The sequence below is a fragment of the Pagrus pagrus genome (assembly GCF_965226575.1).
Source record: "Pagrus pagrus genome assembly, chromosome: 17".
In the NCBI taxonomy this organism is placed as follows: Eukaryota; Metazoa; Chordata; class Actinopteri; order Spariformes; family Sparidae; genus Pagrus; species Pagrus pagrus.
The window spans coordinates 1850834-1868333 of NC_140201.1; the positions used below are offsets into that span (position 1 = coordinate 1850834).

General features: G+C 41.2%; 1 protein-coding gene across 6 annotated transcripts in view; it reads right to left on the reverse strand.

The window, feature by feature from the left end:
* LOC311272935 (uncharacterized protein) overlaps positions 1–17073 on the reverse strand; it is a 34356-nt gene extending 17283 nt beyond the window's left edge. The window contains exons 1-4 of one of the 6 annotated variants that reach the window (XM_084379709.1): positions 16978–17072; positions 13940–14032; positions 13225–13324; positions 789–878 (exon numbers count right to left, since the gene is read on the reverse strand). In XM_084379709.1, coding sequence (XP_084235835.1) covers positions 789–796 — 8 coding nt within the window. In that variant the 5' untranslated portion in view covers positions 797–878; positions 13225–13324; positions 13940–14032; positions 16978–17072. Of the gene's footprint in view, positions 1–788; positions 879–6762; positions 6882–13224; positions 13325–13939; positions 14033–16977 lie in introns of all 6 variants that reach the window. The other 5 variants (XM_084379713.1, XM_084379710.1, XR_014624623.1 and 2 more) reach the window with 5 other exon arrangements.
* Between the last annotated feature and the right edge of the window lie 427 nt (positions 17074–17500).

A 17500-nucleotide genomic window follows, 5' to 3' on the forward strand; every position in this document is an offset into this window, starting at 1 on the left:
TAATTTCAGGTGGTAACGTGTTACTGGATTTAGTAACTTTTATATTATTATCAAAAATCTGTTATATTACTCTACTGCTTAAAGTAATAGATTACTGTAACACGTGACTCCCAACACTGTTAAGTACAATATTTTTCTTTTTGCTTTAGTTTAAAGTTTTTGAATGAAAAACAAATGACGAGCCTCCTAAAGTCTTGAGGTTACAGCATTAAAAAGGTTTTAAATAAAGTTGTTCAGGATGTCGGGTCTTCTGGAGACTTGGATTACACCAGACGAGGTGTAATAGGTCAGGTCTTGTATTCTTTTGGTTGTTTTTTCCATTTTAAAACAAGTCCCCAGCTACTTCAGTTGTTCAGGAGAATGCTCCTCCAGAAATGTTTGTGGAGAACGAAACTTTAACTCAAGTAACTGATCTGAATGCTTCCTCCACCGCTGATCATTTGTGCCCAAACTGAAAATATATCCTCAAGTTTAGAACAACAGAAACAAGACATCTTCATGCAGCTTCTTCATCTGAACAAAACCCTCGGAGCTGCCGGACAGGAAGTTAGAAGATTTGTGAAAACTTCTACCTGCAGTGTGAACAGAAGCACAGAGAGCAGCTGCAGGTCAGACTGAGGACTCCTCATATATGACGAGGAGGGAGAGTCTGCGTGTAACCCCTGACAGACTGCAGCTGATCAGGTGAAAGTGAGTGTGTGTGTGTGTGTGTGTGTGTGATGTAGTGGAAACCTGGCCCGTGTGACGGGTCTTCCCAGGATACCAGGCAGTCAGCTGAATGTACACACCGTCTCATGCAGTCCAACGCTCTCACGTTTGAGCTGGCAAACAAACTCCGGGCCGGCACGTGCGCTCCCGGCCGAGGCTATAAGACCCTCCTAAAAAAAATACAATAACTAAAATAAATAAATAAAACGCTCGAGCCGTGAGTCACCTGTTCAGGGGAGACTTTTATATACCGTCAGTCCTGTTTATTCACAGGCTCCAGAAACCATCCGCTCACCACCTCAGTCTTTCAGGTCACTACATCAGTAAACACACATTCTCCACCCACGCAAACACGTATGCATGAATGCAGGCAGTGAGCCACACATGAGCGCACAAACATACTCTCATCCTCCACAGAGGGGAAAAAAAGAAACGACTGTGAACACGAGCGAGGGGCCGGCTGGCTGTCCTCAGGTGACCCCACATATGCTGCTGCTACACCGCAGCTTTAAATAGAAATGCTTTTATCTCGGTGACCGACTGGGAACCAGTCAGACCTGCAGCTGACACGTTCATCACCGACTTGTAGAGCGTGTGAACAAATTACTGCTCTGCAAGGAAAAAAGTTGTAAAGGAGAGTTTGTTTGTGTGAAACCTGTAAACAACACGTTTAAACAGAAAGGCCTTAAAGGGAAACGCCACCTATTTTATTTTTATGATTAAAGTGTGTTCACAGGTCTTGGGGAGTTTCACTGCATGTGTGAAAAAAGTAGTGTAAAATCTTTTTGTGGCTTCAGAGGAAGCTGCACGTAATCTGATAAACTGATCCAGTGATGTCACTCAGCTGCATTGTGGGTAATGTAGGCACTGGGTTTTGAAAAGTAGTCCACTGGTCCAGCATCGCACTCCTGGGCTCATTATAAACGGTTTAAAAACAATTGTTAAAAATCGATCATTTATTCCACGCGATCTTCTTCGTTTTCAGCATCTACATTACCCACAATGCAATGCAGCCACTAGGTGAAATTTATCAGATTACATGCATCAATTATCTTAAAAATTGCCACGGCTGTTGGTTCACCTGTCGGATGCTTTCGTCGTGGCTGTGTTGAAGCACATTTGCAGAAAAAAATAATTCTTTGTAGCAAAATTTTAAAATAAACAGTGACGGAAGTTAATTTACTCACAATACAAGTTATTACTTTACTTGAGTATTTCCATTTTCTGCTGCTTCATACTTCTACTCCACTACATTTATTTGATAACTTTAGTTACTTTGCAGATTCAGATTATTCAGAGTTGTATTCAGTGACAACTTAAGACGTGTAACCAATCAGATCAGAACTGTACAATATATCTTCAAAAACTGATCGATTAACTGTTGACAAAGACAAAGTAAATGTTTGTGTCTGTTCAGAGGCTGTTGGAGAAGATGTGATCAGGAAAAGGGAATTTATTATTATTTTTTCTTCTATCTGTTCAATTCTTTATCGATATCAATTCAGATTTTTCTGCGCGGGAAAAACATATTCAGGTTTTCAGCGTTTTTTCAGCGTCAACTCAGCAGTTTTATTGTTCTGTTATGTCAGAAAAAACACGCGGGCACTGATAACAGCAATCGGACGATCCCTTCACGTGAAAGAAGCCTTGACAAAGCGTCCGCTGTCGACTTTATCTTGATCTCCACTTCCTGCTTCCTGTCTGACATCTAAATTCATAAAAGTGTAGAAGCTGTCGTCTTTGTTCTCCCTCCACTGGATCACTGTCACTGTCTCAGCTGAGGACGCCGATGATGATGATGATGATGACGATGATGATGATAACCTGTCACACGCTCTGTATACACACATATACGACCTCAATATAGGACGACATGTGAAGACCTCAAACACACTGAGAAACTCAGAAAGTGTGTGTGTTCAGTCAAATCTCTCATCTATTAGTATTCTTTTTGTTTCCCGTCTCGCTTCATCGTCTCTCCCCGCGCTCTGTTTTGTTCTCCCTCCATCCTCTTCGTCTCTTTCACGCCCTCCTTATAACCTGATCTCTCTCTCTCTCTCTCAGTCTGCCCTCATTCTCAAACCTTTCATTTCAGTTCAGCTCGCTGATCGCTGTTTTTCTGGCACAGACTTTAACCAAGACAGAAGGTGACAAAATTAGTTTTCCTCTGCTTTTCCAGTTTCCCTGAAAACTGCTCACATGTTTGTTTAAAAAATCAATACATCAATGAGGTAATTGAGTAAATTGGAGGCGTTTGCTCGCTTCGATCCGACAGTTGTCAGATGTTCTCTCCTTCCACCACAGAAATATCTGAAATCTTTCGCTCTCTGTGCTCATGCAGAACAGACTCGTCTCCCATAAAACGCCATAAAGCGATCGAGCAGGTTACAATGATCAAAACTTCATGAAAGAGCTTCAGAGCAAAACTCCAGATTCTGCTGCGTGTGCTGCGAACGGAGAGCTGAAGCTGAAAGATTTTCACTTCTCTGAGTCAGTTTTTGGATGAATCCAAAAACAAAAGCGAATATAGGAAACCCTCAAATGAAAGCTGGAAGTCACTTTTTCATCTAAACTGCTTAACTTTTACTCGCTTTCACGCACTCGGGGTGTTTTCCATCGCTGTATTATTCAGGGAAAAACCTGAGTGTGACTGTTTGCAGTCGAACGTGTTAATGATTCGAATGTTAAAATGTTACACATGCTACAAAGCAACACCTTTTCAGATGAGACAATAAATCTGCTTACTTTACAGCTTGTGATCCCACTCTGTTTTCTTTGCCTCCTCTTGCACAACATGGCCAAAAGTATGTGGACACATTTACATTGGTCTCGGGCTGTTTTTCAAGTTGTGCTTCCCCTTCAATTCATAAAAGATAAAACCAGCAAAACTGTAATTTCACGACCTCAGGCCTCGGGAAATCCTAAAAATTAAACCATCCAAGAAGAAAAATCCTTCTTTGGTTTAAGTGCTCAAAACTCAAATTATGTTCACAGTAAGGCCGTAGAGGAGGAGTCAAAATTTTTAAAGGGGTTTGTAAGTCATAAAGGTCGAGAGCAGCTGTTTCAGACGTCAGTCAAGTCAGCCCAAAATGAGCAGATATATGCACGTTTTTTTAAACGGCAGTGAACCTGCTAAAAAACAGGCGACTGACTCCTTTCCCATTGGGCCAGAGGACGAGTTTGCCTTTCTGTTTTTCTTCTGGTGCGTCATGTTCAAAATCAGGAAAACGCCAGCAAACAGGGAACAGTAGGAAGCAGCCGGAGCCCAGCGACAGCGCTACGGTGGTTAATTTTTAAAATGTCTTTTACTTCAGTCTCTCTTTCAAACTCTACAGCAACCGAACAGATGGAAAAGTATTTAAACGCCATCATCCATAGCATCGACCCAGAAAATGGGCGAAAATAAGCTTGTTCATGTATCCATCACTGCCATCGAAGCTGGTGTCTACTCACTGAAGACAAAAGCCAAACTCAAACACCAGAATAAATCTTGGCTATGTACATTTCTGCAAACCAGGGATAAGTTCAAACATGTCTTCATGTTGTGAAAACTGGTTTCACGCTTACAATGTTGATACACATTCATGAACACTGGTCTTCTAGATAACCTCCACCACCCATTCCCTCCACTTCCTGATATGAAAGTGAGGTTAGAAACACGTAATGTTTATGTGATTTTACACATATTGTAGAAAATGTCAATATGGCATGTTTGACACGTAGAAATGTGAATGTATCAGTGGTTTGACAAACGTTTACTGGCAGACTGGCGGGTTTAGTGCCACTTCAGGGGACAGTTTTCCCTCCTAAAAATGAAATTAAGAATGAGGTCCATCTCTTGTTCTGCTTCCCGTCTGTGACGATGTACGGGACCTTCCTTTTACTCAAATGTCCTCCATTAATGCTGATCTCTTTTGGTTGGATGATTATGAAAAACTTGAGCTGTGCTTCAGGAAGGGAACCTTTTTTGTTGCCGATTTTCTCTGTCAAGCATTTCGTTTAAGACTGAGCTAGAAAATAATCTGTAATTTTGTATTTTTGGTGTCATGTAAACCAGTGAGGTTTTCGTCACTCTGTGTGCATGACATGAAAATAAAAATCAATCATCATATTCTAGCAGCGTTGTTGATGTTAAGAGTTTTTACTTTGTCCAAGTTGTCAGACAGACTGAAACCAGACAGGTAACGTCACAATCACACGTGTTTAATATCTGGGTGTCCACATACTTCTGGCCGTATAGTTCTTCTGTTATCCCTCGTTTTCTTCTTCCATTTGTCCTGAATGGCACTCGTTTCCTCTAAATCCTCCTCTCTTCTCTCTCTCGTCTTTGTCTCCCTCTCAACCCTCCTCTCTTTCCTCCTTTTCTTCTCTTTTCTCATTTTCTTTCTACTTCTCCCTCCCGACTCGATCTCTCTCCCTTATTCTTCAGCTCTCTCCCGTGTGCCACATCTCTCTCTCCCTCTCCTCCTCCTCCTCCCTCCTTCTCTCATTCGGCCTCTCCATCTCTGTGAAAGGAGGTCCGTTACACAATTGTATCGAGGCTATTGAGGTCTTGGGCGCACAAAGACTGTATTCAAACCTCTGTGCTATTTTTCAGGAGCGGGGCTCGGCGCAGAATTGCACTTACCATCTGCTGTGTGTGGCTGGGAGTGTATAGTGTGTGTGTGTGTCTGTGTGTGTTCAGTGTGTGTGTGTGTGTGTGTACAGGGTGGCCTTTCTCACCTGAATACAGAAACCTTTCAAATCAACAGTGAACCGAAATCCAACGAGGTCGAAACTTTTGAAACAATTATGATAGTTGAATTGTTCGACGTTCACAAAAAAAAGATACGCGGCGGGGGAAATTGGGGTGCAGTGCGCCTTTAAGTGTTGCACACAAACACACACACATATATACACACACATTGTGACCCTGCATTTACATCTGTGTGTTTTGTTCTGTAACGCCTCACCTTGATCTAAAACAAATCTTGTTCCTAACCTCAAAACTCCAAAATAATACTTTTCCTCAAGCTTCGACACACACACACACACACACACACACACACACACACACACACACACACACACACACACACACACTCTCTCTCTCTCTCTCTCTCCCTCTCTCTCACACACACACACACACACACACTGAGTGCCAGCCTTGTGGGTCTATTTGGGTCAGAGCTGAAATGAAAGCGTTGTCGCAGGAACAGACAGTTACACCAACACAGACTCTCTCAGCGCTGCTCTCAGTGTGTGTGTGTGTGTGCGTATATATTTATATATATGTGTGTGTGTGTGTGTGTAAGCGTGTGATGGTGCTCCTGTCAGCTCCGCTCCTCTTGTCGGGCCACGTTTGGACAAGTGCGTCAGCGTTTCCCTCCTTTCTTGCTGTCATGTTTATTCTCGGCTGTATACCTTTATGTGCCGCCGTCGTATTAACCTATATTAACACCGTGAAGCGGCGTACACTAACCGCCTGACTCCCCCTCATCAAAGACGCCCGCAGCCGTTTGAGTCTGTCACATCTAACTAGACTAACGTGTTTTCCTTTACATTCCCCGCGCGTCGCCGGGTCGGGATGCAAACTCCCCTGTGTAATGTGTGCGAGTTTGAAGAGCGATTGTGCGCCGGGAGAGGCAGATCTGTGCGACGGCGCAGTCATGTTATATAATGTTCATCTGCCTTTTGTTTTTAACCTCGGCGGCGCAGCAGATGGGTGCGGTTCAACGCGACAAGACAAACACACGCGTCTGCTGCTTAAAGGGGCAATACGTCAGATTTTACAGTCGTGTATAAAAGACTCCACATACATTGATGTGTCGACACTCTTGGACCTTTTTTCAAGTGTTTAGAGATCAAAGTGAGCAACAAGCAGCACGACACATCTGAGCTTCAAGGCCCTGAAATCTAATTATGCTTCTGTCACAGTGATGCTGTTTGATGATGAAATTATGTATATGTTTCTGCCATTTGGTTCTCAGCTTAAACACACAGTATGTCGTGTCTACCACTAGGGGTCTCTCAATCAAAACAATGAAAACAAAAAGACATATGCCGATTTCCTACCTGCATTTTTGGAGAAGGGTCGAGCCGTCGCCGAGTGACGTCTCAGGGCTGCAGCCGACCGATAACAATCACCCGTCTGCCCCTAAAATCGATACTGAACTCATGTCTGCGCAGGAAACCTGAGAGGAGGAGGTTTTTAAAAGTCAGCTTCTAACTGAATCTCTTTAGTTTCTCTCGTGCTGTTTGTTCTTTCACACATCTGCTGTTTATTTCAATAACGTGAAGAAGTTACAGTAAATGAATGTTTGTAACTGAAGTAGCGGAGCCACTAGTACTGCGAGGATCAAGACAAGCGCGTCATTGGTGTAAGACGCACCTTCACACAGGTGGACCAGCTGTGTCGTGTAGCAGTGTGGGATCATGGGAGTCGGTGTCTTCAGTGTAAAACAAACGTCGTTGCTCATGAAAATCTATCTGATGTGACTCCGGCAGAAACAGAACTACAGTATATACGTTGTCAATTATTACAGTGATCGCCAATTATTTTGATAATCAATTAACCAATTTGAGTAATTTTTTTTTTATTTAAAAAAAGTCAAATTATCTGATTGCAGCTTCTTAAATGTGAATATTTTTGGTTTCTTTCCTCAGTGACAGTAAACTCAGCATCTCTGGGTCGTCCACAGAGTAGACAGATTATCGGGGCCGATATATATTTTTCTGTCAGATTAAATAAACGTATTTTAAATTATGCTACTTCCTCTCACACGAAGTCCCGCCCACAACAACATCTGATTGGGAACACGTCACAATTAAAAACATATAAACTCTGAGTAATCTGAATAAACGTAGTGGAGAGGAAGAATAATGTAACAGAAAAAGTAAATACTAAAGTAAAGTACCTGAAAATTGTTCTTCAGAACGGTACTTCAATAACTTGTTCTGAGGTTTGTTCCATCACTGCTTGTTTGACATTAAGACACAAATTCTCAATTAATTAATTAATTAATTGTTTGGTCTCGTAAATGTGAGAAGATAGTGGATAATGTCGCTCACTGATCCCTGAAGCCCAAGAAATTAAGGGGTATAATCACAAAAGGCCCACAAATAAATGATAATTGAAATGATTTAAATAATTAATAGTTGCTGTTTGTTTCTTTTGTTTGGCTGATTGAGGATTCTTGTATTTCAAGGCTCCACCTTGTCCTGCTTCTGTATTAAACTGTATTATTTAGCAGAAAATATTCTTCATTTAGAAGCTGTAATCTGAGAATACGTTTATTCAGTGTTTTTCCTTTAAAACTTATTTACATGATTAATGATCTAAATAGTTACGGATTATTTTTCAAGAAATGAATGATTGTTTCAGTTTTGGTTGACTCAGTTCTTTCAGGTCAAGGCTGAACTTTTTATCAGGAAAACTATTTGTGAGGTTTTCTCCATTTAAAACTTCACAATACAACGAAAAAATTTAATATTTCTTTTTTTTTTTTTATTCACGACAGAAAGAAAAACAAAACAAACCCATTGACACAAACCGTATTAGATAAAACAAATACAGACAACTGAACTCGACCTCGGCCTTGAAGCTGCAAGTTTACTTTTTATTGCATGACCGTTGTGTTGAAGCGCAGACGTTATCTTTTGGTTTTGAAGGCTGCGTGGATGCACCTGCACCTTTTGTTCGTGTTGTTTTCGACACCTCGTTCGGAGCTGAAGTGTCTCTTTCAAACTATTTGGATCTTGTTTTGGATTAAATGAGCTTCGGTGCAAAGATTGAAAATTATCAATTTATAGCATGTCAATGTCAGAGAAAGAAAACATTTTGCACCTGGAGGGAAGAAAAGAAGAGTCGAGAAGTGTTAATTTTTAATTGCCGTGTCAAAGTGTTTTTAGTTTGGGAGGTTCAGGATTGTTTGGCCTCTGTAGGACCATTTCTTTGGCAGGTTGGTAATCCACGCTGTGCGGTCGTCACATGACTTTTCATTGACTAAAACGTGACTCAAGGTGAGTTAGCTGCATTATTTTCCCCCCATGTTTCGGTAAAGAAGCAAATGTGGCTGCAATGTAACGCAAAGTCCACTTTAATTGCCTGTTTTTGACGGGCTCAGACTGACATTATGGAAAGTATTCCTACAGAGATACACCTGATTAACGAGTAAAATCGTTTTCTTTAACCAGAAACCAACTCTATCCTCTTTGCCAAATCCACCAGACTCCATTTGCAGAAGCAGTAATTTTTAAAGTAAAAAGAAAAGGTTCAGAAGTTAAATCTTCTGTGAATGAGTTAATAACTAGATCAGATTCTGCTCCACATCTGGACCTCTGAACAGCTCCAGAGCTACACATTAAACATTCAGTCTGTGCGTTTCAAGATTATTGAACTGTTTACTGATCCATCTCCTACGAGGCAACAATAAGAGGAAAAGTGATGCTTGGAGGAGATTTTTTTGATGCCCACAGTGCAAAATTTTGTCAGCCGATCGATATAAAGTGAAGCACTGCTTTTGCAAAATTTAGTATTTTCAGGTAATAAAGTCGAGTCGTCCTTAAGATGTCTGATCCTTTTGATTATATCGTTCTCTCTCTCTCACTGACTTTCATAAAAACAAAGAGGCGTCGCCGACCTCTGAGCCGCTTCACGTCGTCTCTTTGTCTTCACTGAACTTGGTTATAATAAACAGTCAGCAAAGCCTTCGTCGCTGCAATTTTCAGATCGCCAGGAACCAATACCAGGCAGGGGATTTTTGATTTATAATTGTCGATGGTACCGACTCTGGCTGTTTAAAGGAGCACTCTGTAGTTTTGTAGATTCAAACAGTGTTCTTGAACCTTATTTTCCTCTGAGAACAGCTTGTTTATTCACTTAAAATTCGGAGTTTGAATTTCTTCTCCAAAACTACATAATGCCTCTTTAAAGTAGAGATAGTGAGTTTAAAGCTGCAACTCTGTTCTACTGTGAAGCTCCAGAAATGTTTGTGGACTACGAGACTTCACCTGACTTTACATCAGTAAATCTTTTGAGCTTCAGGGATCTGTGAGAGGCATTTTTCACTATTTTATCACATGTTAGAGATTAAACACAATTAATCGAGAAGATAATGAGAAAAATTAATAGATAATGAAAAATACCATTAGCAGCAGCACGATTAATTGGTTGTCTCAACAATAACTGAATATTTCGGGTTAAGCTGTTTCATTCTGTGACATTGTTTCAGGTTTTTTTATTTTTCTATTTTTCTGGCATGTCGGTGTGATTTAATTCACTTTCAGCCCAAAAAAAAACCTCCCAAAAGCAAAGAATCTGACACAAAGTGTATTATGATGATTTTACAGGACATAAGTTGTGCCATTGATCTCACACACAGACAGACTGAAGTCGTCTTTTAAGGCAACATAAAACGAACCATAGAGAGAGAAGTGTATTTTCAAAGAGTATTTGATCAGAGCAGAAGACATTTAACTAAATCCCCAAATATAGAGAGAAGTGACTGCTGCAGTATGGGACAGATAATCCTGTAAAACCTCGAAAATCAGCAAGTTCAGCACACGGCAGAGTAAATATGTGTGTGTGTGTGTGTATGAGAGAGTGTCTGTTTTCTTTTTTGGTGTTTCTGACACCTTCTGCAGCGCCGCAGCCTGTCAGATGTCTCATCTTCAGATACTCTGACAGATTGGGATGTTAAGACTGTGATTTCAGCCCGGTTACATCAACCCCTCCTCCTCCTCCTCCTCCTCCTCCTCCTCCTCCTCCACTACCACCCCCCTCTACGCTCCACACCAGCCGGGAAAAAAAAAAAAAAATCAGCAGCAGCCATTTAAGATGTTGTCAAAGGAAATTACAGCGTGTCCTCGAAGCGCTCAGGATATCTCACCTGGGGAGGAGCTGAGGGAGCTGCAGCAAGAGGTCACACCGTGTTTCTCAGTTCATGTTACTGTACTTTCAAATCAATTCACATTTGTCTCAAGAACGGCAGTGACAAACACGAGTCCGTCTATTCCTGGATACCTGCGATAAAAGCTGTGTGATGTAGTTTTAAATGACTTTGACAGAGCAGGTTTCGAGGTCAGGATCATTCATCCCGGCTTGTTTTTGACCTCTTGTCGTCGATTTGATGGAGGTTAGAAAAGCAGGTTTTCATCTTGGCGTGACAAGAATGCGCTCGTGTTTTAATCACTCATTACGATTGTTTGGGATTGGGTTTATTTGGCCGCCTCAGACTGGAATAAATTAGCAAACAGTAGCTGAATTAATTAGCAGGGCTGAAGCAACAAGACTTTAGAAATACTGAAGTCATAAATCCAAGCAGCCCTCTACCCCATGATAATGTTGATTGGACGTGAAAACTGTTTATTATTCTATTTGTTTGGGTATTATTTCACATTGACAATCTATTCAACTGTTCCACTGTATTTTTTCTGCATTTTTTCATTTGAAAAAGTCCTACAGTTTCTCCGCTTAAGGGGTATACAGAGTCTGAAAAAGAAACACTACGCCCCAATATTTACTTTTAGCTGCGTCACCACAAAAACAAACTGTAATAGCCGACAAGGCCGCCAAACTGCCGACCGCAGTTCGAGTCACATCAATGTAGGGCTGTAGCTATCGATTCTTTTTGGAATCGATTAATCTAGCACTTTATCGATCGATTAATCGATTAATCGTATATATATATATATTTTTTTTTTTTGCATTTCTAAACAACCAAAACAAATAATGCATGACGAAAATGATGTGGCTGTAAAATGATCAACCATTTGGCTTTTATTTCTTTAAAAAACAGAGGTATTTCTTACACCTCCAACATTTGGCTCCAAAACTTTATTGCAATTTACTCATTTAGTGCAAGTGCAAACAATTAAATAACAATACAGTTTCAACTTACTGTAAAACATGTATAACATGTAACACTATGAATCAATACAAACTTAAATAGTAACGGCCATTTTGCCTTAGTGTTGTCTTATACAACATTACAAAAAGGGATTGCACCTTCTAACCACCTACTAACAAATAATATGTAATCTCTGGGATAGGCCTATTTGCTATGGTAACCTAGCAACCTATGTGTGTGCACGCATGCTGTGTTATATATAATTTTATGTTATACACAGCACCAAATCACAACAGAAGTCATTTAAGGTCACTTTTCCTATAGAACCGGTCCGGACCGTGTTCGTTTAATTAATAATTTCTTCATTGTCGCGCATCTACAATTCTCCTCCGCTCTGTTTTACGAAGGGAGGAGCTCCGGACCGACGTAAACAAACACGCGTGCACACACACTTACAGACAGACAGAGAGAGAGAACATGTCACGTCGGTCTCAACTGTCTGTAAAGTAGATATCATATCTACGTTTTTTAAACGCGCACAAACTGATTCTGCTCTGGCATGTCATCTCGAGCCTTCGCAGTTCTCCGTCGTGGTGGCGGATACGCAATGCAATCCCCCCCGGGCTGCTGGAGAACCAGCATGAGGACGTGAGTTTAGAGGACCAATCACAGCCCTTGCCATCTCCGTTTCCCCTCGACGGAGTGACGGACACTCCGCGCCCGGAGAGTACGGAGAGGCTCTCCGTCAGGCTCTCCGGCGACGGAGAGGGCTCTCCGTGTCCGTGTACGGCACTTTACGCAGTAGTATTAACAACGGTCCGTGTGGAACATTCAAGATCCCTGCGCGTCATAGGAATTTAACGACGCTTCGAGGCAGAGTTTTTGCCTCGACCAATTTTTGTAATCGAGTAACTCGAGTAACTCGATGAATCGTTACAGCCCTACATCAATGGATATTTTTAGGAGACTTGGAGACATTTCCAGCAGGTTTTGTAGAAGAAAAAAAAACGCTATTTTTCACAGGAAGTTGGACCATTTTCATCCCTGATTGTGGCGACTACAACAGGTATTTTAAGCTAAACCGTGATGTTTTCCTCACCCTGACCGAGTGGTTTTTGTGCCTGGGGCTGCACAGTTAATCGCATAATAATCGTAAGTGCAATATCCAAATCGCAAGAACTGCAATTATTTTATAAAGGTTTAATGTGTCACAAACAGTGTTTTAATGAAATATTGTAATGCTGCAGATGATCTGGCGAACAAAGTTTGTTCTCCAGATGTAATAAAACATGTTTGTTTGGCAGAGACCAGGAGAAACGCCACATCATCATGAATTTACTAGTTTTTCAATGAATAGAAAATCATCTATAATAATCATATTTAGTTGCTTGAACGATGTTGTCTGTTATAAAAATGTATTTTATCTTATCTTTCTCTTATTTCATCCAAATGTTATTGTCTCATCATGTTTATGAGCTACATCATGAATACACTGTATATTGCTCTCATCATTGTTGACAAAAGATCCTTCATCATATTTTTTTTATGATTTTTGAAGCGTGAGCTCATCACAACAAACATTTCTGGTTTGTATTTGCTCATCACCTCCAGCTCGGCTGTACATGCTGAGCACAAAGCAAAGTTTTTCCTCTCTTTCAAAATTGGGAATTCATTTACTTCCTCTTACCTCGATGCCCTCGTGTAGCTTCTTCACCTCTTCGACGGCTCAACTTTGCTCAGCTGTCACAGAGAAGCTGACATCGTCTCATTCTCCACAACGACCCCATCTGTGGGTGAAAACATCGAAATGTGACTGAACACTCTCGAAAAAAATGCTGGTAAATGGATGTTGAGTTTTTTTTGAGACTGAAGAACCCAGTCATCGTAATAAAAAGCTGCTATTTAACGTTTCCGTTCAACACAGTCGAAATGTCGGCACGGTTGTTTCTGTATGTTTTAAACTAAAATTCTACCCGGATCTTAAAAAATGCTTCTTTTAAACGACCATAACTCAGTGGAGCTTTGTACAAGGAGTTTTTAGAATAAATGGATATTAAATCATTGCAGAATGTTTTAATGCAAATTTATCTCTAAATGTAGATTAAAGCACTTTCTTCTGTTAAAATAAACTCTGCAGGAGAATGTGTTTGTTTGTGATGCAGTGAAGAAGAAGAAGAAGAAGAAGAAGAAGAAGAAGAAGAAGAAGCAGCTGATGAAAGCAGCAGAGACGAAGAGAAAATGAAACTGTGGTTTGGATGCTCGTCTCTCTGCGCCCTGCGCGGTGATACGGGTGTTTAAAACAATAAACGGAGAAAGCTTCAGAGAGAAAAACAGATACTTGGGACACATCAAGGAATCAAAACCACACCCATGTCAGACGCTCTACTTTATTACTGTCTTACCAAAGAAGAAGAAGAGCAGCAGCTTTTCAACGCTCAGCGGGATGAACGGCTGGTTGCACCATCAGCAGTGCTCCTCGGCAGTTTGATCCCTGACTGGGGACAAAACGTTATTACTGTGGTGGGTTATTTAATGTGGTAAGTACACCACTACAGCTAATAGAAAGCACACGCACACGCACGCACGCACACACACACACACACACACACACACACACACACACACACACACACACGTTAGAGGAAATTGATTAAACACTCTTTGCTCTGAGCTCCTGCGATAGTAAACTGATTAAATTGGGGTCAAACTGTCAGTTTTGTGTGTTAAATCTACACTTTCTGATTTTCCTTATGAACCTTTGAATGCGATTTCAAAGCAACATATATTCTCACTCACAGCCTTTATCTATTTGAAGGAGGTGACAGCTCATCAAAACCACTGGAAACACACACAATCTGTGAAGGATTCAGACTGAAACCAGCTCAAACTGATGAATCATAAAAACATCTTCACTAACAGCCGCCTCGGCGATCGATACGTAGCAGAGTGAGCCAGAGTTTCCATCACAGCTTTTGATCCGTGTTGGCATGTTCAGACAATACCTGATCAATACTGTATTACATCTGAATCAGGTGAGCTGCTGGTGGAGTTTAACAACTACGTGAAAAGGCTGCAGATACTCGAGAAAAGATGGACGAACCCTGACAAAGAAATCTGGAGATACTCGTTTTAAAAATGTGATTGTTTTTATTTTTTGTACGAAACACTGACCTTGACTAGAAAACACTCATAACAAACCTTGCTTACCATTACAGGTGGGTACAGGTGCAGGACAAACACAGCACTCAGTGTCTGCACACACAATTTGAACCTCTTATTTTCGAGTGCTCACTTTCCCTTCAGAACTCAATCAGCTGGCATTGACGCTGTGTTCGTGAACAGACGTGACCGGACATCTAAAATCTGCTGTGTTGATTTCTCCTGCATTATTTCGGTGATATTTATCTGATGGAGATTGAAAAGCATGGACGCTTTCACAAGGCACCAAAACATCTGAGCACATTACTCCTCGCCAACTTCACTGGCTTCGTATTTTATCTTGTGTTGATTCTACGGTTTTACTCATCACTTTTAAAGCTTTAAATGGTCTCGCCCCAAGTTAGATTAAAGATTTACTGAACCCCCACAGGCCTGGACGCTCTCTTCGATCGGTGAATGCAGCTCTGTTGGCTGCAACAAAAACCCGACTTGTAAGTAAAGGTGCCCGGGCCTTCGCAGTGAGAGATGGCAGGCAACTTTTAATCTTCTCTTAAAACCTTTGTTTACAGGAAGGCATTTCTGAGTTCTCGATAAGTTTTGTGTTTTTACCATTTTACTCAAACTATTGCTTGTTTTATAACAAGATGTTTCATATTTTTTTTGTTGCTTTATTTGATTTGCGTTCTTTTTATCTGCTGTCGATTTTTCATTTCAGAAAGTGAACGTTAGTCCGCATCATCTTTTCAAAACATCTTGGTTTCTTTCCGTCGAGACCTCCAGGAACGACTCTACAAAAATGACCTGCAAACTTTGGTGTAGACTCTTTAAAAGTTTACCTTTTAAAAAATGTCAATTTATGCATTTAACACAGAAAACTACTTCATGTCTAGACAGACGGGGGGAAATCTCTGTTCAGTCTGCTCCTGCTCTCTGCGATTATAAATACTGTTTTGATGCAGCTGAATTCAACATATAGTTGTTCTCATTTACATATTTCTTTAACATTTTTCAGTCAGATGACAGAACAATGCTATTTGATCACAGCTCCCGTTGACCTGCAGTCATCACCAAGCTGCTGCTGCTGCAGCGCAAAAAATCATCACTCGACGATCTCGACGTCGTCAGACAGAATGAAGATAAATACAGGTTAATGACAGCAGCTGTGAGATCGACTGTACTGACATTTAAAATGAGTGATGACAGAGTTAGAAACAACAAATGATTGTTACATTAAAGCGCAGACAAAAAGCATCTGTTACCATCTAAACGAGCTGCTGGATTTATGCTCAGAAATGTCACAAGAATCACTTCAACATCACTGAATCAATGTGGCTGCTGAGGAACAGACGCTCGGCTTCTGAAGATGGATGGTGTGTACATTTAGTTTCGGTTTTCCTGGAGTCCAAGACTCATCAGACCCCAAAACAAAAGCTGCGCAGGTTTAACTGTTGTGCAGAATGAAGCTGCGCTTTTCTGGCCATAAAAAGTCAGAAAACAAAACCTTCATTCAATGCAAACTGTGGTCGCCCACATCAGAGCTAATTCAGTATCACGGATACTATTATACTATATCTTTTAAAGATCTACCTTTCCAGAGGGGTTTTCCAGCAGAAACAAACAAAACTGATATGACACGTGAACGCACCACTAACTGTTCCTGCTTGTGATTTTCTCCTTGAACGTTGTCACCGACACCCAGTGTCCATCTCTGGTATTACAGTAAATGCGAGGGCTCAATCATCGTGTTACCTCATTCAGAGATAGTGACTTAACAGACATACTGTATATTCACATGAAAATCTTCCAGATTACTTCTTTAAGGGAGAAGTAAATAAAAAAGTCAGACTCATCTTTCAGCTCCGTCACCAGGCTAACATTTTAGCAGTTAGCTATATTTCTAACGCGTCACGATCACATTATGTTTATTAACTGACTTTTTAATAACGGGAGTTGGAGGGGATGGTAACATTTGTAAACGTGGTACCGCTGGGTGTTTTTGAGGACACTTTCTAGCCGTGTGTGTGGCGACAAAAACCGGATATTTATGACGGGAAGTGGGGCCGTCTGCAGCCGTGTTTGTGGCCACACATCCGGGCGTTTCTGACGAGCCCGCGGGGCTAAGCGGTGTTTGTGGCGACGGAAACAGGCGGCCATTTTAAGACAAAACACTGTGTCTTTCTACAATTAACCGGGTGGCTTTTGTGCTTACACATTACCTTTCTCCGACAAGAGAGAAACGACATTTTTGTTTTAAGTTGCCTTTTGAAACGTAGCTACTTACCTGGTAAGCTAGCTGCTACACTCCCGCCGGCTCCGCGGCCTGACCGCTACCGTTTGAGGAGGTGCGGCCAGGTTGATTGGCAATGGACCAAACCACTGTGAGGCAAATGAAGGGGGTGGCCAAACTTTGAACATTTAAAATCACATTGTTTTGCGTATTTCATTAGCACAAACGATTTCAATGCATATTATTATACAATCCGGAATTATACACTTTCACTGATAGAGGTTATTAAGGGGGACAGAGCTCTATTTTTCGTCTGCCCCCCTCCCCCATTTCTGCTTATGGTCCAGACAGGTAGAAAGAGCGTCGAAGTCCCGCCCCTTCCGGTTTCCCAGTGTGTGTTAGTGAGTGAAGAGACAGGTGATGTATTGATCCTGTCATGAATCACACAGATGATGTTTGTCATCAAACTAATGAAACATCAGACTGTGACGTCATTATAAAGACGACACAGCCAACAGCCTCGTTAGTGACGTCGTCTCTACCTGAAACACTGTGGAGCTGCTCCTGTATATCAGCA